The sequence below is a fragment of the Phaethon lepturus genome, unplaced genomic scaffold, assembly GCF_000687285.1.
Source record: "Phaethon lepturus isolate BGI_N335 unplaced genomic scaffold, ASM68728v1 scaffold16718, whole genome shotgun sequence".
Lineage (NCBI taxonomy): Eukaryota > Metazoa > Chordata > Aves > Phaethontiformes > Phaethontidae > Phaethon > Phaethon lepturus.
In genome coordinates this window covers 3,027-29,674 of record NW_010555658.1, presented here as the reverse complement: position 1 = coordinate 29,674, position 26,648 = coordinate 3,027, and the positions used below count along the sequence as shown (strand labels likewise).

At 37.0% G+C, this 26,648-nt stretch overlaps 1 protein-coding gene across 1 annotated transcript in view; it reads right to left on the bottom strand.

Annotated features, from left to right (window-relative positions):
- Positions 1–26,648, bottom strand: part of LOC104624788 (transmembrane 9 superfamily member 2-like) — a gene marked incomplete at its 5' end in the record, with an annotated part of 33,960 nt that overhangs the window by 4,447 nt on the left and 2,865 nt on the right. The window contains 13 exons of the mRNA XM_010292243.1: positions 3,877–4,048; positions 4,341–4,452; positions 5,948–6,099; positions 6,702–6,861; positions 10,151–10,208; positions 10,384–10,503; positions 12,173–12,305; positions 17,244–17,352; positions 18,304–18,383; positions 20,794–20,905; positions 23,362–23,489; positions 25,787–25,916; positions 26,141–26,268. Coding sequence (XP_010290545.1) covers positions 3,877–4,048; positions 4,341–4,452; positions 5,948–6,099; positions 6,702–6,861; positions 10,151–10,208; positions 10,384–10,503; positions 12,173–12,305; positions 17,244–17,352; positions 18,304–18,383; positions 20,794–20,905; positions 23,362–23,489; positions 25,787–25,916; positions 26,141–26,268 — 1,594 coding nt within the window. The remainder of the gene's footprint in view (positions 1–3,876; positions 4,049–4,340; positions 4,453–5,947; positions 6,100–6,701; positions 6,862–10,150; positions 10,209–10,383; positions 10,504–12,172; positions 12,306–17,243; positions 17,353–18,303; positions 18,384–20,793; positions 20,906–23,361; positions 23,490–25,786; positions 25,917–26,140; positions 26,269–26,648) is intronic.

The following is a 26,648-nucleotide window of genomic DNA, read 5'->3' as shown; positions in this document are numbered from 1 at the left end:
TGAAGCACTATCATATGTGGAACATACCTCTTCAGCTTACTGCTTCACTGACAGACATCAATGAACACAACATGACAGAATACCCAAAGGTGTTTTTTTTAAAGCTGTTAAGAAAATTTTAACAGTAAGTATTAAAAAAGAAAAAAAAAAAAAAAAAAAAACAAACAACCACTAGTTGAAAGAGTTGGGACCTTTAAAATTATTTTCTGATGGTCAAACTCCTTTCCGTTTTAAGGTTTTTACATCTGTCATATGCACATCTCTATCAAACGACACAGCACAGAGATACCAAGTCTGACACCAATGCCTCCAATGAACCTGTAAAATCTGTTTGTTTCAATCTAATATTACAAATTAGTTTGGTGGCTAATGTTTACTTTAACCAATCCTAAACACTCACCAACTTAACTTAAATGAAAAAGCATCTGAATGACATACATTTAAGAACTTACTTTTGCAGGGTAGACCTTTATTTTTCCCCAGGTGGGTCACTTTTATATTTTAAGAGTTTGCCTTTCTAACTAACCCTTACTAGTCCAGGGAACCGATGCCATCCTAATGCACTGCAGCCCACTGTACACCATTGATCACCCTGGGGAGGTACAGCTAAAAGACCATTTTTGCGGGAACTATTTAAAATTCAAGAATCCAGTTGTGAAGATGTCAAGTAATTTCTCTAGCAAAGAAGAAAAATATGTCCAATACATCCATTTATACTTATTAGGGAGACACTGACACCTCAGGGTTTTTTTTTTATCTTTTTGTCCTCCAGGTTCTATACTGTTGAATACTCTGGTCTGCAACACATACTACAACTCAACAACAGCTTTCCTATACACAGAACGAAGATCACAAGCTAGCATCTAACTAGGTAAGGGAAGGTTATTAGTAAACTAGTTTAAATTCAAAATTAAAACAAGGATTATTACACAGAATGTGAAAATACATTAAGCAGACTGTCCTGCTCTATTCGTTTCTTCTAGCTTTATTGTTTAATGAAGAAAAAAGAATTCAAAGCACGAACAGATTCTAAGAAAGCAAATAGAAAAGCACTCTGCACTTGGCTGATACTTCTTATGTACCTTAAAAGCTCTCTGTATCATACTGGTTTCAATCACCGCACAGTGGTGGGTGCTTCAGAATCTCGGATTCTAAACACAATCCACCCAGAAGATCAAAACTCAATTTTGAAAATGGCATTAACTCACAAGTGAAAATGATGTTCAAAAATAGAGGTCACTGTAAAGCAACATGCTTTGACTATGTTCAGCATTTTTTCGTCTCCTAGCATAAAATGCATGTAATCATGTAGCTATCCCCTTTCAACCACATTTACTATTTCTTGAAAGATTAGCCACACTTTATACGTTAAAATAAAATGGTCTTGCTTGGCTGTGCACATTAATCATTAGATTTCAATGGTCAGATTATATTATTGTCCTTGCGGCCATACAAGCATTCCGTTCCTATTTACTTATTCATTACAATTCCTTTTGTAACGTCCACTGTGACACAACACACCACCATGTAGTAGATGTTAATGCTTAATGCTACCCTTTATATTTCCATCACAGGTGCTGAGACCTAATATGCACAAAGAGAGAAAACCAAAATACCTAGTGATGACTTAAGTGAAACGGATCAAGGTCCCTTTTTGGGAACATACATACAGGAAGAACACCATTACTGTGCACAATGTGTAAAGCTACATTAGTAAACTCCCTCACCTCCATAAACTTGTGACAGACAAGTGCTATAAGGAGTATTTTACACCAAACTTTGCTTGAGTCATCTACCTATAATAGCATACATTTGAGCCCCCAAAAAATCAATTATCAAATTAAATACGGGAAAGAAATTTATCACAGTGTTTTGTATTAGCAAGGATTTATTACACACTCCGTATACGTTCTACCTTTCTAGCGACTAGCTACTGCATTCAACTTCAAAAAAAAAAAGCAACCATATAGCCAGCAGCTTTCTTCATGAACTACAAATAAAGCACAGCCACCACTGTCATGTTTCTATTACAAAAAAAGGACACTGCAAAAGTAACAGCAGCGCATCAGTTTATTATTGTACTTTTAGGGCCTCACTAGCCTCCACATCAAGAACTCCAGGATCAGCACGTCTGAAGCTTTTAAGACCATTTCAGCAGCTGCCATGACAATTTCAATTATCATTTTATATATAAAAGGGATATTTTTAATTCCATCAATTTGCATCTTCTAAGTGAAATTGAAATTGGCAGAATAGCAACTAACCTATGCTAAAACACAGACACACATTAACATATTGCTTTAGTTTAAAAGTGATTAAAACATTTTACACTATAGTTTGTTTGGGGGATATATATATGTTGCAGAGGACATCTGGAGCTTGGCTGTTTGGCTAGGATTTAAGCAGGGGTTTAACTGGCAATATGCCAGCTTCTATGTTTGTCCTCTAATAATTAAAAATTAAGAGAATTAAATCCTCCCTCCCCACCCACCCCCATTTCTTTTTAAAACTTTTTCTTTTTACTTTTCTTTGAAGAGACACAGGTCTAAATAACAAACAATATTCAAAATCTAGCAGTAAGTTCCAGTTAATGTTATTAAATGTAATTTCTACAGGGTAGTTGCTTTGTTCAAACCCATACAGTAATCTTCTTCAGTGTTCTATCATCAACAGTGATTTTTTTGCTTCACACTCAACCAGTATTAGAGGCAATAAAGATGGAAAGAGGTCCTTCTCACTGCTGAACTGACAAACTTGAAGTCTGATGCTAAGACTTACTTTCATTACTTATTTTAGCCACTCTTTTTTAACTGCATCAAGGGAGTTAAAGATGTATTTTATAAAGCCAACACAAACTACGGCAGGGTTCAATAATCAGGTAGAAGATATTAAGAAGTAACAATCCAAATCATCATGCCATCCACAAAGAGATCCTCTACTACAAATCTTAGGAATGAATGTAAAGGTTGGTTTATGGAACAACCTACTATACATGAACTAGTATTTTCTCTAGTTCTACCACTGCAGTACTTCATGATACAGTGATACATAAAAGATCTGACTTCATGTGTGAAAACCACATATACAACAGCAGCAGTATGATCAACACCAATAGAAAATGCTCCTGGCTATTTTTAACGACCAGTGCCCTTCAAAGAGCTTCTAATTTCATCTAACACATGGTAAATCTGGCACAGATTTCACATCAAATCAACCTCGAAATTATAGTTTGAGCCCAGTGATTATGAACGTTAGAGTAATTCTGTAGAAGACAGTCTGTATAACTAACATCAGAAGTTGGGCTACTAAAAATGGAGAGCCATTCTTTCAAATAGGTTCCTCCAGTTAAGGTACATTCCTGTCATTAAGAAGTGGTTCTTAATGAGCAGGTAAGACCACCTTTAACAGTACCAGAACTCTGTGTTGTCAACATTCCCTTTTTTTCCCCCAGCACCAACCTGCATTACTTGCTAATAGCAAAAACTGAAAACATCTTTTATTCTTCATATACAGAGCACAATATCTCTAACTACAGAGCTTCTAGAACCAATTATGAAATCCAGAATCAAGTTAAACACCCCTGATACCAAAGCGAACAAGAACAGCACTTTGAAAATATAATGGTTTGAACTCACTGCTGATATAATATACAATAAAGGAAAATTAATTATATTATAATTAAAAATAATTTCAAGTTAGAAAAAAACCCTAAAGAGTATTGTACTGAGATGTGTGGTGTCACAAACCATAGAAGTGACATTGCCTAAAGAGTTATAAATTGTATTTAACATTTTAGATAGTCTAAATTTCACCTCATGTTTCCCATTTAAAAAACAGAAAGCTCTGCATTTATTTTAGTTTGAACACTGTACTTACCGGTGAAAAGGAAAAAAATTAAGACCATGATCATTGTGTAACCGAAGTATAAAATGGTGCTAGCAGTTCCTGTTATTTGTAGTTTAGAGAAGAAGTAGTGAACTGCATAGATAAAGAGATAAACCGCTGTAAAGCTGCTCGTCAAAAATGATCGCCACCACCAATGATAATCCTGAAAGAAACAATAAACCATTCAGTAAGAGACCTCATGTAGAAAACAGAATATAAATAAGCCAGTTAAAAAATAACATTGTCTTATGAAACACATTTAATTCTTTAAAATTTATCTAAAAATAAAAAAATTCCAGCAGGGCACGTAGCTACTTTTTTCTTTCTCAAAGTTGAGGCCTGACAATACAATCCATTCAGTGTCCAGCACATCACAGTGTATGTGAATACCTCAGCTCTATTTTTAAACATCTTCCAGCTACAAGTTGTATCTACATCAAAACTGTACTTTTTACCTCTGCACACAGATGGAAGTAGCACAGCAAAACTGTAGCCTCAGAACATGTTATTAGAAGAATTATAAAAACTAGGAACAGGAATCCAAACATGTAGTACATCTGATGAGACCTAGAATAAAAAAAAAGTAAAACAAAAGTCTCTTTTTCAGTTAAAGTTCTGAGTTAGTTTACAGTGTTACTTTGCCAGATCCTAAGCTAATCAAATAAACAAACAAACAAACAAAAACAAAAAAAACCCACAAACCCAAAAACCCACACCACTGGGGTAATTTTGTCTATATCACTCTTGGCTTATTTAGAAGTTTATTCTACCTGAATGTTCTTTGTAAATATACATTCATTCAAGCTAGAAGTAGTAAAACCACTGCCTCACAAAGCAATGCTCAGTCTTCAATTATACTTCCCCTGAAATCAGCATCTATAAACTTTCAGAGAACAGTTATGGACCATTTTCAGAGATGTTTATTACTTTAGGTCTCTGTTGAGAGGACCTTTAGCTCCCCTGACTCTTGCATCACTTGTAACTGGGGAAGAGTACAAAACCCACTTCCTTCCTCCTACTGCAGCTAAGTTTTCCAGGTGTCTCTGCACCTCCTTACTATATCAAACAGATGCTCCTCCACTCCCACTTTATCCTATACCAAGTCTGACGCCAATCCAAGGGCTAACCAAACACAAAAACACTCACAAAAATAAATGCCAGGGAAATATGCTTGTTGCTGGTGACTTTCAGATAAAGGAAGTAACCTAATCAACTTTACTGAGTGATGGTAACAATTACTGCAGTGTAAGATTTGACAGAGGGAGTGGAAGTTGCACATTCCCTCCACGCTTCCCTTCTGTAGGATAAATTATGAGAAACAATTCAGAACTACAAAAGTCCAGAGTATACCTGTTTGTCAGCTGATTATATTTTCCAGCATAGCTGTATGACAAGACTTCTACTTCTGTTGAGGACTAATGTGAAAGGCCAATATATTTGCATTTAAGAACTGATTTAGAAAAAAACTGTTCTGTAAGAAAGTTCAACATAAACAGAGAGCACCTTAAAAACCTCATACTTTCAGGTTGGTATTTCCCATCGAACAACTAAACCTTTCATATTTACATTGTGAGAGGTATGAAAGATTGCACTGATTTTCCGTGCACCTGCTTGACTAGGTTTTGACAAGATTTAGGAGTGGTGTGGATGTTTCACAGGGGTTGGAGTCTTTGTTTTGCAGAACATGGAATCCCAAGATCTTGACCTGATTCTGGTTTAACAGCTGAAACTGGTCAGTCATATTAGTTTCATAAATCATGATATAGTTACACAACAGATTAGGCTCACAACCACAACAGCATGAAAACTTGTTTGTGCTGTTCAGAGCCAGAAAGATAAAACAAGGCAACAGGACTCTAATTTCACACTTTGCAGTTGTCAATAAGAAAAACTAGTTTTATAAGTTCTAAAACCAGAAATAAATAAGCAGATTCTGGAATTTCCACAAAAGTCTGCAAGAAGTTAAAAAATTTAAAAATTGGTTTATTACTTATATTAATTGGTTTGGGATGTTCAAACTCACTGTGTGTTTATTATAAAAAAAAAAAAAGGTGATACTCACCAAATGCTATTCAGAATGAAAAAAAGTTGAATAAAAATACAGCCAAAGGGCAAGATACCACCCATTACGATACCAGGCAACGGCTTTGTGAAAAAGGACTGTTCTGGAATTTGGCGAGGAATCTGGTTTGTACGAACTGGATGTTCAATAGGCTTTGAAAGAAATTAAGATAAATTGTTACATCATAAACAAGATTGCTTTTCTCTAATATTAGCATCTAAAGATTTGATAAACATAACTGAACTTCATAAACCATCACAAGTTACCAAATCAAGAAAACTAGAAACTTGATATCCATCTCTAGGAAAAAAACCACACAGGCTTTAGATATTCCAACTATTCTGACTAGTAAGCAAGTCAGAACAAAAGGAAAGAAACCTGTTCAGTCCTTAATAAAAAACCCCAACTTTTTTTAGTTGTCTAGCACTATCTCAAACTAGTAAGGTATGACCTGAAACAATTCTGAATTACTGCTTCAAAAATAAAACTGCTGAGGTATTACTTCAGTACAAAAGGCAAGTAAGACCTCCAAGAGCACTATTAAATTCTGATTCTAGTGAATGGACAGAAAAAGAAAAGTTCAGTGTGACATTACAAGCATATAGTGGTTTCATAATCATGACAAAGTGAAGCATCACTTTAGAATCATAGGGCCATAGATGTTTCAATCCAACCAGTTCTTGTATGCTTAGGGATTCGATAGCTCAACTACAGAGAACAGGTGTATTTCAAATTTGTATTTGAAAAGCCTTACCTTCTCTTTGAAGCCAAAATATGCACCAACAAAGGTTAGTGGGACAGAAATTCCAAACCACATAGCTAGGATAGCAACCAAAGTGCCAAAAGGGATGGCAGCTGAGGATCCTTTCACCCACAGAATGAGATTCATAATGAAGAAATCAGCAAAGACAATCCTAATAAAAGATCAGAAAAGATATTAAAATATTCAGGAAAAAATAAATATCAGTTAGTATTTAAAAAAAAAAAAAACCACGATCAAAAAACATAAACCAGTTTAAAGTCTGCATCAGAAAAATGTGGCTTCTTGCCATCTTTCATTCCATAACAGCACTAGTTACTTTCAGCAATAGTGCAGTTAACGTAAAAACGCTTGCAACATCCAATGCTTCTAATGCAAGTGTCTATGGTAAAGCCACTACTTAAATAAAGACTCTGCACGTAAAATCAAAAGTAACAGAAACAGTCTAAACCTCGCCGGGCACAGCTTTGAACTGTTCCCACATGTCCTATCACCGGATCCCAGGGAGAAGAGCTCAGCACCTCCTTCTCCACTTCATCTCCTCAGGAAGCTGTAGAGAACAATGAGGTTGCCCCTCAGCCTCCTTTTCTTCAGACTAGACAAACCCAAAGTCCTCAGCTGCTCCTCATAGGACATTCCTTCCGGCCCTTTCACCAGCTTTGCTGCCCTCCTCTGGACACATTCAAGGCCCTTCACATCCTTCTTAAATTGTGAGGCCCAGAACAGCACACAGTATTCCAGGTGAAGCTGCACCAATGCTGAATACAGTGGGATAATCACCTTTTGACCAGCGGGTTATACTGTGTTTGATGCACCCCAGGATGCAGTTTGCCCTCTTGGTTGCCAGGGCACACTCTGACTCCTATTGAGCCTGCTGCTGACCAGAACCCCCAGATCCCTCTATGCAGGGCTGCTCTCCACCCACTCCTCTCCCAGCTTATACTTGTGCCTGGTGTTACTCCATCCTAGGTGCAGAATCTGGCATTTCAACCTGTTAAATTTCATCCCATTAATCATAGCCCAATGCTCCAACCTGTCTAGATCCCTCTGCAAGGCCTCCTGCCTGTCAAGAGAGTCAACAGCACCTCCCAGTTTGGCATCATTGAACTTGCTAATGGTGCATTTAACTCCTGCATCCAGATCATGGATAAATATATCTGAATTGGCCCTAGAATTGGACCCCAAAGAACACTGCTGGTGAATAAAACAAACCCTCTTATCTGAAATCACCTTTTCTATTATTGCCAGTCATTTAAATCCTTTATTTAGGTCCTTTATAATCAGTAAATTCCCTCTGAAAAAAACACAGTGATAGTAAAATCCCCTATTTGGGAAGCCACACGTCACTCTCACAACAAACGTATACCCTGCTGCAGCATGTGTCACAGCAACATGGTAGCAGAAGTCTGGATTAAAGAGGGTTCTTCCCTACAACTAGAATCTTTGCATTAAGACCTCATGGAGTTAAGTGGCCCACACCTTTGGAGAATTTAAATAAAGACTGCATCAGTCATGACATGTCTCCAGACCTGTTCTTCCCTCCCCAGTTTAGTACATCTGCCTCATTTTCTAATCATCCTAGGAAAACACTAGAAAACAACTCTAAGACATATGATGATTTCAAACCCATCCCATTCTGAAAGCAAAGCAAAATGTACTGCAAGGGAACTCCATGAAAAACCTGCCTGAATTGCCATTATTCATGGATTCAGAGACTCATCACAGAAAATTCAGCCTCAGCGAGGGCCCCTGCAAAGTGCACCATTATCTGGGTTTTGTTTAAAAAAAGTGTTCCTCAGGCAGAATTTACACTGCCCCGAAGTGGACATGCATCCTCTACTACATTTAATTAAAAAAGGAAGTAGGGAAGATTAGAGAATAGACAGGCTCCTTTCTTCCTAGGAGAGGCCTTACACTTGCCAGAACTGTTTGGGGGAATAAAGGTGTTACATAAGCACACCCAAGCGACCCCTGGTGTAAGCATCTTGTTGAACAAAAAATAAAAATCAAATCCATTTATAAGTCTTTATCATCTGCCCAAGCTCGTAACATAGACCCCACATACCCCCTCCAAAGCTAGAAAAAAAATACTGCAAACATGAACTCCCATCAGTCTACTGAGACTGTAACGGCCTTAGGCTGTTTATGATATTATGCAAATTCACTGAACTAGCATGGCATAATCAAGACATCTGTTCCTATTCTACCATCCCCAATCATTTTCCTTCCTCTATGAAACTTAATTTATTTGGGAGTTTAAGTGATCAGCACGATATTTCTTCCACCGATAAATACTTTCTTCTCCCTCAAGATAATATCTAAATGACAGCAGGGAAACTGAAGCACATTTTGTTTAGAAATAAGATTTCCTTATAGAAATACTGCACTCAGCTGTTGTCAAATGCATTACATGCCATTTGATAAAATTCTACTATACTCAAAACCAAGTCATGTTTTATTCATTCTGGGCTTTTTGGGGGGAGAGATACATTAAAAAATTTATAACCTTTTCCTCAACTTTTGCCCAGGACATTTGTCAAAGGTAGCTTCATGTACCCAAAGTTGCAACCAAGAACTACAGAAGGCTTTAAGAAGAAATTAGTTTCTGTTCCCTTTCTTCACTGAACTTAACTCCCACAAAAGGTCTTGAGAGATATGACAAAACAAAAAGGTAGGAGAACTATCACCCTTCCCAAGCATGACAGTATTGGCCATAGTATGATGGCCAAGCTACAGCCATATCCGAAACTGGACACTACCTACATTTATATAAAAAGATTATAACCAATTTAAGAGGATCTCTGCATTATTCTCACCCAGAAGCACACTAAACTTCTTCTACTGTTTAGTATAGCAGTTTAACATAAAAGCTATTTTCTTTAAAAAAAATTAATCATAATTTAATTTCTTATGTTCTTTTCAATAACATGGTTAAAAGAAAACACTGATATTATAATTAAGGTGACAGAGGTTCTGCTTAAAGGGCTGTCCAAAGTTACCACAAAACCAGGTACTTCATAACAAAGTGATCACACCTATTAACTGTTAAAAGAAGATTACCTGGTACATACCAAGTTAAGTGGTACCAAATTGGAATTATACCCTTGCTATGCCTAATGTTGTGGTATAGCGATTCTCAAAGGCTCTGCCTCTACCTTGCAAGCGAATCACATCATTCCTCCTACCCCCACAGCTGATTACAAAACAAGATGCTAAAAAGCTGCGTTCTAGAGTACTAGGCTCCAGTTCCACAGAATTCACTTTTCTTTGTATTCATAGATAGGCAATATACAAAAGGAACAGCAATTTGGAGAAGATAAAAAAAGAAAATAATCCCACACACAAGTATAACAACAAGAATTCACTTTTTCCCCCCCTCCTTCCCAGCTCAGACTCATTTATACTTACGAATAAAGGAAAGAATGAGGAGAAACAATACTAACCCAGGGCAAAGCAGAGCTGTAAGCAAAACATTTGTCTTCCACTTCTCACCTCTAAATGCTGAGGGAAAAAGTAAAAACAATTTCAAGTTCAGAACTTTTTCCAACTGTTTCGCAGTACAGCAGCAAGAGCAGATTTGATGTCCGAGACAGCAGCTCCAGTCTGAGATTTACATTAAGCCCAGCAATTCTGAATTTGACCTGCTGTATCACATTAAACAAATGCGTGTACTTACTCTTGTACATTCTAGCAGACACGTAACCAGCTGGAGTTCCCAGTAAGACCCACAATACAACTGCACAGGTCATCAAAGCACCACGGTTGGCAGGAGAAAGAAAACCAAGGCAAGCTAGGACTAAAGACACAAAAAGATTTAGTCATTTGTGGGCACATGTCAACATTCCCCTGTAACACATACCACTATGCAGGTTTATCCCTTTCACTACCAGATATTTAAATGAAGACTATGTGCATAAGCTCTCATATATCTGAATCACATGACCATACGGCTAATGTCACTGTTTCATTCATAATAAAGCATTATTTCCACTTCATTTTTTAAACAGAGGGTTTCTCGTAGCCAAAAGACTGAAAAATAAAAAAGTCACACAGAGATGAACAATGAACCTGAACCAAATTTCAACTTGAAGAAGTCTGCTTCAAAAACCCTACAGTCATCCTGTAAACATGTATGGTCAATACTTAAGCATACTAAGTACAAGAGAAGTTTAATATGTGGCATAAAGGACATCTGAAAACACAAGATCTGGAAAAGCCAAAACCTTTGACAGAACTAAGGGGTTTGTTTGTTGGTCGGTTTGGGGGTGGGGGGAAGAAGTTGTTGGGGGTTTTAGGGTTTGTTTTCAGTGGTTTTTTGGGTGTTTTTTTTTTTTTTTAAGGTAGAAGTAAGTGTGAAGACAGAAGATCTTAGAGGTATGAGTCACTTGCTTGAAAATCCACGTAAGGCTCTCAGCTACCATGATGGACAAGACTTCACTAAAGAATGTGTTATCTTGAAAAATACGCCTCTTCAATAAAAGAAAGCTGCCTGTGTCTGAACTAGTTGTAGAGGCCAGCCCAGAGATATTCTCAGAAAAGGAGTTTGACAGTGATCTCTAGTGGAAAGTTTTGTTTTTACATAGAAATTTATTTTTGTAGGATAGAAATAGAAAATATTTTTAAACAGAAAAAACTCTTCATCTAAAAATGATTATTCCCTCCACAATTTATTTCTATACTAAACTGGTTGCATAGGAAACTACTGCAGTTCAGTAAGTTACAAAGAGCTGTGATCAACACTGATAAACAAATCCATCAAGAAAATTCTATTAATCTTACAGCATCACATAATGAATAGAAAAAAAAGCAGCTCTTCTATGAAAGACCAAAAAATCTGAATAAAACCTGGAGTGCAGAATTTGAAAAATTCTTCTTCTGTAATAAATATCAGTATACTTCTCATTTCTACTGTACAGCAAGAAAAGCAATGGTGATACACTTTATAGGTAGCATATAATAAAATACCAACTTGTGACAGGTTACATCATCACATGGATATATAGCTATTTATGGCTCTCATTATCTCAATGTTGAGTCAGAATTATTTCATTGGTGTACATTCTTGCTCCTATTTCTGCATGACTGCAGGCTGTTGTGTCAACTGTATTAGATAGAAAGTGTTCTGAGAACATTAAAGCTTTCATTACATGTCTTTGAACTCGCATTACTGGATCCTTGTGTAATTTACACCATGAAAACCCGTTTTTGTTTTTTTAAAAAGAAATTTGTAACAAGGAAGCTTCATTTCTGCAATCGTGAAGAATCTGAATTAGCCCAAATATCACAACGTTTTGAATGACAAGCATTACCGAAGGTATCAAGATTATCGTTATGAAACAGTATTAGTATTCTATTTTACTACAAGGAGGACTTCATTTCCAAAAGCAGGCTTCTATCATTTGTTTAATAATATTGCATCTTCCACTACTACACTACAAACACATCACCTTAATAAGGTTACTTACATAAAGTAATAAATGTCATAATGAAAATTTGTGTTCCTTGGCCCAGAAAGACAGACAGTAACATTCCCTTCCTTGGGGGTCTAAACACATCTCCATGAACCAGCTTCCAGCCAAATTCCTCTTGGGCATCTTCCTGTATAAAATCAACAATGTCTTTAGCAAAGATTCATAATGCAGTAGTGAATTAACACAAACAAGATGCAAAATACATATTTAAAGTTTGATTAACTTCCAGTTTAGATCCAAAGACACACTAATTGCATCTGATTCATCACTTATTGATTTTATAACCCCCTAATGGTTTAGTGAAAGAAAAAGGCAGGATTTGTAAAAAAATCCTCATCTCAAAGCAAGAAAACACAAAATGTAATTAGCCAAACCATGTAACATCATTCTAAATTTAAACTAAAACAAAAAGCATTCGATTTAATATAACTTGGATTATAGCATTTCAATTTAGTTCAACAATTTATCTCTTTATTTTTTTTGCTTCCATTACAAAGCAAATCAGTCTCAATTCCAATACTGTTGGAAGAGAATGAAATGGTCCATGTACTCCAGAAGATAGTCTGCTCCCTAGAATCACCAAGGGCAAGTACCAACACTCTTTGTCCCACTGCCAGAGATGAATGGATGGATGGCACAGGGGTGGGGGGATCCTCAGTCCAGTGGTTCTAAGGAACCACTACTGAAGAATAAAACTTTACTGAGAAGTCACTCAAAACAAACTCCTCCCCTCACAAAAAAACCCCAAACAGACATGACCACAAATAACCAGCCTCTCAAGACGACCACTCTCCTCCTCACAAAGTTAAAAGCTACAGGTTTCATTCAACCTAGGAGTATGGAGTATTGAGTTTAGTTCAATGGACTGCTTACCGCTAGAATTACAGCGCACAAAGAATAGGGTAAGAAAGAATATAGACCAAACTGACGAATGACATAGGGCATCTTGTGACAGATTATGTAATTATATTTTTTTCCTGGAAGATTATCTTTGTCTTCCCCATACTAATACCTCTGCTTGCATTTTTTGGCTAGAAATTACTCTCAAAAGTCTGATATACTAGAAAAATTGAAAACTATTAAACACTAGAAAACACTTTGATAAAAAAAACAAAAACCACCCAAACCACAAAACAAAACTATGCCTGCAAAGAAAATGATGCCAGGTATCTAGGTGTAACTCCAACACATCATTGCTTTTCCAGTAAAGAAAGGTTTGTTGGTTAAAGAAGCATAAAGACCACACTTATTCTTACAAGTCATTACAATGACAAGTTCAAATTATGAGAAAGCTATTCATGTAAGACAGAAGATAGACTTTTCCCAGGCAGTTGTAATGAATGAAAGAATTTAAAAGGTTACCATCTGAAGCAAATCTCCGTGTTTTCAAAATGGTGAACACAAAGCAGAAATAAAGGCTTACTGCTCTAGTTCCTGACAGAACAAGGAAAATGTTATGCTAATTTGAAATGGCTGGTATTAGATTTCTTGTCAGTACCAAATCTGGCAAATGCACTCAAAGGACACCCTCTGTTTTTAATACAAACTTTAAAACATATAGCTACATAGTAAATATCTTTGTTTAAGAAAAATAAAGAGAAACCAAGCTTGGCAGATAGAGACCCCTGATTTACCTTTTATGGGCCTATAGGCCATAGTGTTGGTCTCAAAGCTCAATTTTTAATAAAACTCTTCCATTACAGGCCAATTAGCTATGAGTTGGAGTATTTCCCAGACTGTTTTTTAAAGAATTCAGCAGTATTTTATATTGCTAACCTTTAGAGTTCAAAGATGAGGATAAGAATTGTACAACTAATCCATGTAGGAAACTACAATTTATACTTACAAAAAAATATTTGAGGAAAATCTAAAAAGATACTTTTGAATCTTGGCCAATATGCTAAAAATTTACAGTAAATTTTTAAAGTGTTTATAAACAATGCCTCAAACCTCCAGTTTCATTTATATAACTATAAAATCCAAGACAGGACTCCAAGATCATTTATATAACTAAAGCGTATTTTGTAGCAGAAGTAAGTAATACTGAAAATGCTTCTTTCACATCATTCCGTCTTCAGTCTTCACTTTGGCTCTCACTTCCAGCTAGGCAAATAAACAATACCACTTTGTAAACATCAACACAGAGACAACCCAACACATACTTTCTAAAGAGGTAAGTGTAACAAGACAAAAGTTTTGCTAACACTTTTTTAAAGAATGTAGATTTTCATAGGCGTAACATGACCAATGCACCATTTATAATGGAAGCCTTATAGGTACAAGCACCAAATTGTATTAATTTACCAGTGTTGCTTAATTCTCAAAGAAAAGTATGTTACACATTAGTTATCCAAACATTAATACCAATTACCTAGTAATTACTGCACACCTAAAGTAATCCTCATCTTATCCATTAATTTAGTCTAGTTCTCAAAATTCTCTAAAAAAGATGTAAGTCTCCTGCACTTAAGCAGTCATGATCGAAGACATTAAAAAAAAAAAGACAAGAGTGTTACCTCTCACTGTTGAAAAGATATTGACATGAGTTCTTTTCAGTTCAGAAACCTTTACTTCGTCGTAAGATGCTAAAAGTAATCTAATGATTTCTAAACACTTCATTAATTTATGTCTCACTAAATCTACATCGCACTAAAAGCCAGTTGGTATTCACTGAATGTTAAATGCGCATACTAAGACCACAATCGCTGCCTTGTGCGCCTATCTCTTTTCAAATAGAATCACCAGCATTCCCTAAGTGCGAGATACTAATTTGTTTCATTGCAGCTTCCTCAGCTCAGGCCCTCTTTTGCACAATTTTTTCACACCTTTTTAAAACCAGCTCCTTGAACTGCAACACATCTTTAAATCTCTTACAAGCGGCAAGAAAATAATAATTGTGGGTTTTTTTTTAAAGTCCCACCTATCCCTGCTATTATCCATAAAAACTAATCCAGCTTCTACAAGTCTTGCTCTTTATCACATTAAGAATGACCAACTAATAAAGACAACACAGTATAAGATATTGAACATAATTTAATTGAGACATAAAACAGGATCTTCACAAAAACGATCAATTGAAGGATGTGAAAAATTATTCCACTTTAATTACTGTCTGGATTTGCATTAACAAAAGATATTAAATATCAAAACCACAAAGAACAAAAGTACTTTCAGATGTTTTAGTTTCAATATGAAACATTTTTGTGCATTTTTAAGTATTTCTTTATCCAGATAGACAGCAACAACAGTGAAAATTCAAACCTTTGTAGTATCTGACATTATTTCTCATCTTTGTCTTGCAGATACCACTTCCACCAGTGAGAAAGAGTAATTTTTGCTCAGTCTTTCACTCACAGTCAACTGGCCAAGCCTTTTTAACTCACAATCAGTTATATTCTCGTCCAGCAAGGCAGCAAGCCACCATAGGGACCTGTTCCTTTCCCATTTTAAGGACTACCTATTTCAAAAGAACTTACAACGGGTTCAGTCGGATGGCAACAAGCTACAGTCACTACATTAAGTCAGACAAACGAGCCTCAGTTTGACACAGTGATCACCAGGAGAATTAAGGGGAAAAAAAAAAAAAAGAATCATTTACACAAACACCAAGTAGTTTGAACAGAGCTAGAGATCAGAAGTTGTGTTGCACATGAACTGCAATATTATGGTCTCCTAACTGGAGACAAAGTATGTGATTCCACCACACTGTCTAGCCCCAGACAAAAGGCAATGTCAGTTTGTATTAGTCTATGTTAATCAGAACCTTTCCCATGACATTTAGCATGACAACTACTGATCCTCACACTAATTTCACTCCATTATTAGCCGTTAGTTTAATTTTTGATCCTTTTTGCAATAATTATCCGATATAGTAGTTTGTTTTTTTGTTTTGGTTTATTTGGGTTTGTTTTTTTTTAATACTTCACTTTATGAAGTTGCATAGCATCACACTTCTCATGAAGCTTAGACCACAAACTTTCCAAACTTCACAAGTCATGTTCTAGCACACTTGCTTTCTAGACAAGCCATACGACAAATGTCTATAAAGAAATAGCACCTTGGAACTGGAAAAATTACAGCCATTGTGCATCCTAATGCAGCTTCATTACAATGGGGAGAATACTTGGCTGCAGTAGTTTTAAGCCTAATCTCTTGAAGAAGGGAAAAGATAGTTATCAACAAAAGTTCACAAGTTTGGTTGTTCAGACTATAAACCACATTTTTAGAAAGAAAATATGCCAAAGTAGGTAGCAAAGTCTTTCCTTCTGTGCTACAGATGTCTCTGCAACAGGTACAGTGCAGGTGCTGTCCTAAGGCCACGTAATATGACTTAAAACAGGGCTGCACTGACACGGTATCCTACATATAACCCCAGGCTGCCAGAGTCACAGCATCACTCAATGGTTGGATGATGGAAGGGGGTCCTCTTGTCCAACCCCTCCTGCTCAAGCAAGGTCACCTAAAGCAGGTTACCGAGAACCATGTCCAGATGGATTTCAAGTATCTCCAAGGACAGAGATTCTATAAATAACACATTGGCTGCTTAGGTCAGTGTCATACCACCAGCTACATGTCCAGACTGACTCCATAATGCAAACATAGGGCTCAGGAACAAGGCCACATCTTGATGGTGAACCAATGCCAGAACCCTTTTCAATGTCTGCACCGTGTCTTGTGGCTGTTGGTAAACTGTGAAAGTATTTATTAAAGAAAGAGGCTTTCCTTGGTTGAGACCTTGGAATAAAGGAACTTAACATTTCCAATATGAGTTTGTTCACTACCAAAAAAAGTTTCTGTGAATCACTCCACATACTTCTAAAACCTGGTCTGTCCTTGCGTATTACAAGTTCATCAAATGACGCTAGAAAAGTAAGACAATCACATCTGCCCATGTATTCCTGCTATTAGAAAAGATGAAATACAACTATTTTTAACCCCCAGATATATTAGCATGTATCAAACTCTTGGTAGTTATACATCTCTTTAGATTGCATTCAAAACTAATTGATAAACATCACTATCACCAGAAAAACATGCTCATGTAAAAGCTGTAAATCTTACTCACAGAAGAGTCAATCTGGTTGTATCTTGCAATATCTTTATGAAGAGTCCTCAGAATGATCATGGCCACCATGCCAGATAAGAAGAGGACAATTACGAGGGAATTCATTATACTGTAGATAAAGGAAAAGTCAAACTTTAATCCACTTGTTCAGGTTTCAAGACATGCACTCCAATTCATACCACACATACAGCTCAAGTGTGAGGAATAGCCTTAGATATTCAGACTCAAGTCATTCAGATCTTTTAGTATTTTCCCACCCACAGAAGATAAAACTGTTTTAATTTGTGTACCTTTATGATTTCTAAAGAAACAGAGTGAGAAGAACAGTATTTTATGATATATTGTTAATTCTCAAGACAGTTACATATTGCTTTTCTTTATTTTCCTCCTTATGTAGCTCAGAAGTAATCTCCCTAGTGAAACAGCTACAGCTTTTAAAGCAAGCTTTGTCAAGTAGGTTTTCTATCAACAATGAAATCTACATCATGCCACTTAATATTTTGTAGAGACATTTAATCAAATCAGCTTTTTCAAACACTTTATGTTGCAAAACATTAACATTCCAACATAAATTATATACTTACTTGATATCATTTGCATGGTACAGAAGGAAGTAAGAGCTTTTCATATACATCTTTTACTCGTAAAAAAAAAAAGCCCTTCTTTTTACAATAAGCTGCTGCCGAGTACAAAACATGCAGTACACACATGTACGTCTCACTTGGCAGTTGGAGAAAGCCAGACAGCAACAATAAGAACACTGCAGAGCAGCGACGTCTCAAAAGTTCTACAGAAAGGAGATGATAAAGTAAAACGATGGAGGCTGCTTTCCTGTTGGACACTAACGATGCATTCCTTTGGTGAAATGCAATAGTACAGTGCTCCCAAGAGATGGATGACTGATAAAAGTTATTTCACATATGAAAACAAGAAAGTTTTCTTGCCTGAAAACTAACTGACTTTGTTCTACCACAGCAGAAATAATATATCCCTAGAAGCACAAATAAAAACTCTTTGTGCTCCCCTGCAAGGTTATTCACTGAATAAATGCAAATCTTACCTAAACCACTGGATGTTTGTATGTGGCATGGACTCCAAAATGTAGTCCCATCTGGAAGCCCACTTAATATTATTCTTTTCCTATAAAAAAATTAAATAGCAATTAATAGAAACAAGTACATGTCTGTTGCAGTCTCCGAGAAGGAATAAGCGCATCAAATCTCTTCCACAAACCTTCCATTCAGCTTTACTAAGCTTGGTATCAACCCTGGATGTTAGATCTCCCTCTTTCATTAATTCTTTTTATCTCTTGAGCCTCTCAAAGAATATCTTGTTTATTATCCACATCTTCTACCTTCAACTGAGGCTTAACTAAGCCTCATCTTTCCGTGATTCGGTACATAGCTGCCTGCTGCTCCCAAATGCATGCTGAAAAACAATGATGCCATCACTACAAGATACCCCCAGCATAGCACATTGATCTTGAAACTTCAACTTTGTTAAACATACTCTATGAGTATGTTTCTAGTTTGCCCTGGAATTTTCTCTCTCATCATCTTTAATGTATTTAGCTCAGGCTTCCTCACTCCCTACCACAATGGTGTCTGATACAGACTATTTTCCACTCTGATTCCTGGCAAACAACTTTCATTTCCAGATATCCCTGTGAAGGATTTAAGAAATCATTCAGCAACTTTCACCTTCAAAAGACGTTTCCACTCTCTTCTATCTCCTCCTCTAAATACTTCATGTGAGAGCTGAACCAGTGATGATTCTTTCTGACCCTAAGCCTTGCCTTCTGCAGCTTGTCTCATGGGATGTACGTCGACTGTCCTGCTACCAAATTCCATCTTCTGACTGGCATAAAGTTCAGCAGAACTTCTTCATTTATTCACCAGGTGGTAAGTATGTACAGTTAATTCTAAAAATTTAGGGTATGTCTGCAACTTAGAATTTTTAAGTTCTGATTCATGTTCTGGATCAAGAACATGTAACAGTGAAGAATGGCACCAACACAACAAGGTGGCTGAAATTGCCGTAAGTTGCTCTTTATCAGCTCAATCAGTAGTTGATCAGTAGTTCACAGCTAGTGGGGACAGAGTTTCAGAAGTGTGGTTCTAAAGTTTGTTACTTGAGTACCAAACTGCTCACATGCTCACATTTTTGTACATTTGTGTATTAAACATTACAGGCATGATTGTGTATACTTTTTACACGCACAGAGCTAAACACCTTGCTTATTTCGGTGAATTAAAGCAGACACCATAGCTTTCTCATCAGAAGTCAGCTGCCGTATTAGAAAGGACCATAAAAGTTAGGCATTTTACTGCTTTAAAACTACTTTTCACTAGTAAGTACTCCCCTTATTTTGAGACTGCTGCTAAAAAAGACGACGTCGCAGGCACTATTTCCAATGGAGGCTCAGGGCCCTCGGAGCGAACCAGCAAGTTCGCAGCGCCTGGCGACGGAGCGGTGCCGAGCGCCATCTGCTGGAAGCGCCCGAACACATGACAGCGAAGCCTCACCTGCTCCAGGCCCCAGGGGAAGGGAGAAGGCAACCCCAGTGCGTAACACGTTGCGTCAATAACCGGGCAAAGTTCACGTCATCGAGATTTAAACACAAACGTTCATAGACAGGAGGCTCATTCATATAGTAAAATTAGAGAACCTAAGGAGGATTGGGTGTCTAAAGGGAAAAGTAACAGGATACAGAGCCTTGCACCTCAAGGTCACTGGAGCAAATCAAACTCAATTTGGTAGAATGAAAGCTGTTACCGCATGACGGCTGCCTGACTGCCTATACAAAATAAAGCTGGTGGTCTCAAGCCCAAATCCTGTAAGATTGGTGTCTTACATCAGAAAAACAACCAAGCTTTCAGGACAGACTGGAACCAAGGTACCAAGATTTGAAGCAGCTTGAACTAAATTATTCTCGCCCTCACAGCAGGCTCACTTTCCATGCTGGGGTGAAGACCCAGTTGCAAGAACGCCTAATTTCCTCCTCTCGAAGTCCTAACAGGCTGACTAAAGCATTAGAGCATGAGTAAACATTGGAGTATTAACTCTAAAAGATCAATGGCTACCTACTCAGAGAAAAAAGCTGGTGAATAAAATAAAAACCAAAACAAAATGAGACAAAACCTGCAACTTCACTAGAAAAAACAGCTTTACAATATGCTAAAATCAACACATAATGCAAAAGCATCTCAAATATAATCTAAACATTTCTTCAACATGAGACTCTCTGTACCCTGAAGGAACTCTGAAAACACAGAGCATACCTCAAGGAAGACAACTCTTGCAGTTATTCAATCTACTGCCTTTCTATTAGTAATAAAACGGGGGAAAAAAGTCTTTATTTATACATTCCAACTGTCAATTAAATTATAACATTAGAAAAGTAAGAGGGTTTGGGAAATCTGCATCACAAGACTGTCCTTATGAAATTTACACTGCTTTAATCCAGTTATGGCTATTAGCAAATTATCCAGTAGTTTTGATTTCACTCTGTTGGGGAATTACATACTAATGCAAGACATTCAATACTTACTTCAAATGTCACAGAGTAAGTGTAGATCAAATTCAGTTTATTGGTGAATTCTCCAGGAATCTCCATAGGTGGACCTTCACAGCTTAAGTTGTTCTCATCTGTATGTTTGTAGCTAAGGGGTGGAAGAAAAAAAGTTAAATAAAATTGCATATACCCTACAAGATAAATTTTCACAAGTTCTTTTCTAAGGTAATTAAAACAAGTTTCTATTTTTAAAAAAAATCAAGGAGAACTGTGCATATAATTTTGTACCAGCTATTCAACTTCTTTGAGAACTTGCTTTTCTGTTCTACCAACAAAGGTTGGAGATCTTAAAATATATTTCTATTAATACTTGTATTTGTAGCTAGAGATGAGAAAAATAAAATCATGTATCTAGTTAGGCATTATTATTCAGAACTTCCGTAACAGCCTTAAAGCCACAGCAGAACTGAACACTAGTTCTAACAAGCACTTGTGGCGAGACCTAAAAACTCCACAGAAAGCATCCTAGGGATTTGGATCTTGGCTCACTATCCTACATGCAGTTACTATCTGTTCACACTTCCAGGCATTTAAGAACATTATAGGTAAAGTTGTTTGCTAAGCACGTGGGAGACAAGAACCACAGACCTCTAAAGGTCATGAGATGTGGTTTCACCCTATCCACTTTTCTGCCATGATCAGAACGGATCTAAGTTCTTAGTCCCAAGCTAAAATGCTGCTCGGTTAAGTCTGCAGCTCTTTAACTGGTAAGATGGCAAGTTTTAACACACCCCTTTCTCTGCCATCACGCCTCCCCTCTACATTTTAACAAGACGGCATTATTGGTCAGGGACATAACCTCAGCGTGTGCTTATTCAGTAAGGAAGACAAAGAATTTCTTAGCAATCTCCCACGGGTTCTCATCCTTCCTCAAGTTTCATAGGGAGAAGGGTGTTTATTTTATTTTGGTGGATTTGAGGGTGTCGTCTTTTTTTGATTACTTTTTTTTTTTTTTTTTTTTTTACACTGGACCAAAAGAAATCCCTGTGGGAACTTTTCCATTTTCCATTCCCATACAAGTGGTCTAATTTAACCTCTCGTCAGTCTTGTTCCATATTTTTCAGAGTACACAACTCAGAACAACATTCTACATTCTGAAGTTCAAATAGCAAACCCTTCTCTATGGTACTTTAGAAATATTGCAGCGATAGAAGCACAAAGTCAAAGATGCTTTAAGGTTTGCTTGAATTCACTCCTGTGAACCTCCTCTAACACTGCAAAATACCTTCTCCCTCATAACCTCTTGGGCAAGTTGTACTTACTCAATTTAGATAAACAATTCTACCTTATATGCATTGTTATAGGCCATTAAAGAAGTTAAGCCACAAGATAATAAAAACTTTCATGAAAGGCCTAGGGTGCTCCAACCACAAATACTCTCCATCAAGAGAGCTTCAAGGTTGAAGCAAAGCAGCAAAACACCAGGTCCCAGAACGACAAAATTCAGGTTATACGCAACCTAACTGTGCCCCCTTGTGGTCTGCATCACTGGTAAAAAGACAAATTCTCATTTTTCAACCATTCAGCATCCTGATAAATCATTAATCAAAAAATGGAGAAGGTTGGTAGAATCTTCTTGCCACCATCTCAGAGCAGATGGAAATGGAAGGAATAAACTTGCACAGCAAGTATAATTCACTAAAAACACACTATCCCAGGGCAACAGAAAAAACAAGTATACTCAAGTCATGTTGTACCATACACGCCTGTATGACTTGAGAAACTGTAGTAGCATAATTTAAGAATGCACTTAGTATCTGTAGAAAAGAGGGGAGAGTTTAGCTAAAAAAAAAGCAGCAACCTACTTTGAAACTTTATAAACAGACTGCAGTTTTCAAATATAGGTAGGTATGAACTACGCATGAAGAGACTGATAAGAGGCCAAAGTAATCACTTCAGGCTGTTTCTGACCTCTGAATTGTTACATCTCCTCTCTGGTCAACACCAAAACTAAGAAGCTACTGTTTAAGAAAATAAGTTAGCCTTCTTAGGAAATTAGTCATCATCATCTGCTGTTCTGAACACCAGTATTAACTTGATATTTCACCTATACCTCAGTATCCAAACTAACACAGGAAATAGTACACCTGTACAAATACTGCACATTCATACAAAGTACATTTGGGAGGCAATGCAGCAACAATAAGAGATGGCATGGGAGACTGTCACTCAGTTAAAGGATGTTTCTCAGTGTATCTGAAAACATGCCTTTTAAAAGAAAGTAATGCACACTCAGATGCAAATTAGTTAAAAACATGAGAAAGCTTCTATTGTTTGTGTCAGGTTCTAAGAGTCTGCATAAGCAGTTTTTCCATCAGGAGGGACTTTGGCAAGCATATTAAAAACAAAGTTAAATTACATTTACAGTCATGGAACTGCTCTTTGTAAATACAGATCCAGCTGCGAACTAGTATACTGAAAGCTTTATCAGAAGTCAGAATAACCAGTTCCTCAGAACTTACTGACACCAAGCATTATTTCTAAGTTTGCAACTACTGTTAGGACTCCCTAGTACTAGAACTTGCTGCTTTAATGCACAGTTACCTTTGTGGCCTCAGTCTCGCCATCACCAGTCTTGCACCAGGCCAGTTTTCATCCTTCCCACTGTGGTACATGATTGTTATGTCAACGTGGTTGAAGAGGTAGAAAGTGTTCTTCTTGTTGAACTCTGACTACAAAACACCATCAAGAGATTGAGAAACTTCTCAAACAGGAGAGGGCGCAAGCAGTCAGGAACTTTAAAATGAGACTACTGTCCAATGAAGAAGCAAGAAAGAAGGGGAAAAACTTCAACATTCACTTTTTTAAAATATACCTGTAGAAAACATTTATATATTTTTCTATATATTATACTGTATTATATAAATATGAACCCACATAATAAAGTATCACACCTGCATTAATAGTAAAATTTAAATGTATTTGACACCATTTTTCTATTGACCACAAAAAGCTGCCAAAACAGGTTCAAAAATGTAGTTATTCAAGGTACAAGTAATTCAGATTTACCATTTCTGCCTCCCCACAAGGCTTCCTGTCAAACACTCCAGCTACCGAAGCTTACAAACCAGGTTCTGCTTCAAAAAACTACCTTTCACCTTCAATAGCTATTCTGCTTTGTCATCCCTATCCTTTCAAAATTTGGAATTATGAAGAACTATATAAAGCTCAGATGACGCCAGAGTCAGTTAAGTTGACTTGGATTTTCTTTTCTACTCAATGCTCTCATAGTTTAAAAAACTTTAACTTAAATTTGAATTAGGAGACCAGGATGACAGATTGATAGTTGACTTTCCAAGTAAAAAAATTCCTTTATTTATTGTGCATATTAGCCATTTTCCAATTGCCAAACAACTTCCATCCCTTGCCCCCTCCCAGCAAAACATGACAGTGTCTTGCATTAAATTTATCTGGATTCCTCTTCATCCACTATGACCAAGACTCCCATCGGGAGAGGACTAGAATCATACCTGTGTCATACTATAGCCCCATCTTTAGGTACCTGTTTCCTCCATTTCCAAAGTAGCAGCTGAAGCAATAATATAGCTCACTGGCTACATAAATGCGAGGTTGAACTGTAGCTGGGCCATTGCATGGCAACAATCCCTTTCCTGCCCCCATTTTAAGAGATATAAATATGTCTGCTGAAATAGGTATTTGCATATACTTCTAAAAGAGGATGACATTCCCCAAACTCAGCCCAGACATACAGTCATATCCATGATGCTACATTCTTATTTGCCCATGTACCAATCACCCCTCTAGCTCTATGCCATGCAACATTCTCATTGCAATGAGAATTCACAGACTAAAATTGACACTGGATATGCAGCTACACTGGCAGGGCACCCACATCACAGCTAGCACACACAATTTGCACAGCACTTCATGGATACAAAGTACAAGCTCCCTAAGCACTCACTAGGAAATTCAACCATTGCTGCCGATGTATGAAGGCCCCCACCTAAAAAACAAAACCCAACCAACTTTTCATCCAAGTGGCTGACTTTGCTACAACCATTTTCTGTGTACCAGAGAGCTTCCAACACAACATACACCAGTAACAATTTAGCATAAAAACAACCTCACATACAAACTAATAGAGTTGAACACCTAACTAGAACAGGTTATTCAGTTCACAGAGCAGTTTCAATAGTCTAGGGAGCCTGAGGAGTAACTGAGGTGGAAGGTGATTATAGGCAGAGTAAACTAAACATGCATGATAAATGCATCACTTCCAATAAGCATCAGACCTGCCGAATACAAATAAATTGACTGCACTGCATACAAGCAGTAAGTCATGTGGCAGAACAGAGTCACAGCAGAGAGCTCTCTCCTCACTGAGAGGAGCGTGGTCCCTCACCACAGGAAACAGAAAACTGTATCACTATTATCTGTAACTACTAGTTCACCACAGAACTCCCAGGATGACTGACACATTTCAAATTGTTGTAAATGCAATTCTTCCCCTCCCACAGCTGTGTTTGTTATCTTCCAGCCATCTGGGAAAACCCTGACACATTTAACTTGTAAACTGTGCTAGACATAACTTTTGCAACTAGAACACAGTGCTCATTTCTAGGTCTTCACTAGAAAGCTTGCGTCTGACATCGACAAAATGTCTTGCACACAAATATGACATGGACAAAGAATGAATAGATACAAGGATGGACACACATGAAATTTCAGAACAAAACTTCAATTTTCTAAGACTTTTAGACACCAATACACTTGTTTCATAGCTTTAGCAATATTTGTCAAAAGATCTATATGAACATTTTTTTTTGGATCGTTGTATCAGTGAGATCCCACATACAGAAGCCGCATTCAGCTTTGTCAATGCCCACGTTCCAAACATTAACCATGTTTACAAGGGTATCTGTTCTTTCTAAGGAAAAGGAAGCTTTAAAATAAAACTGTAAATTAAATTACAACTGCTAATCTAACGAAAACAAATTCCACCACTTACATTTATAACACAAGCATCTTTAACTCTACCATCTGGAGTAACAAAACATCCTATTGGAAATCCTGGATTACAGTATTTTTGTCCATCTTCCACATCATAGCACCACGTTACAGGCATGTTATCGATAATCCTAGACAAGAAATCATCAAAGAACACGTCCTCAGAAAGGGATGCACCTTATTTCACACTGACATTTAACATTCATGTAACACACAGAGTTTCCAGTAGCGCCCACAAGATGCACAGTAGAAGACAACTATCACACAGAAGGAAAAAAGCAACCACTTAGAACATAGATAATAACCTAAAAAAGCAGGAAAACAACCCCAACCTCGAGCACACATCTCATCTCACCAGTGATGCTGATAATTCAACTGCATTCCCTTCTTCAAAAAAGCCAGTTTGCTTTTATCAGCACTGTTTCCTGGGTCATATGATCTTGTACAAACCTTCTTGCATGTTTCTTGCTTTTTAAAAGTGAACTGTTAAAAAAGGATACAACAAGATCCATTTCAGTTTTGCTTTGAAAATCTTTTAGTCTTCTTTTCCAGGTGAAGCTGACTTTGAGATACTTCACTTCCTTGCTATAAAAGCTTCTAAAGACAGAATTTCCCCATACAACAGCTTTAACTTAAATGTCAAGATTTATGTACCTCCAGCACGAGAAATCCCCTTTTACATTGCTAAAAATTTTTTCAATAGCCCAGATAAACTACCTCCACATAAACTTTGAGGACTGAAATTTGAAAATTAGTAGAAAAGGTATTGCTTTTTTCTTTTACCAGTTTGTTTTATTTGGTAATTTCATAATCTGCTAAACCAGATTTTTAACTACACCCTTTTTGAATGTTTCATGTTAATT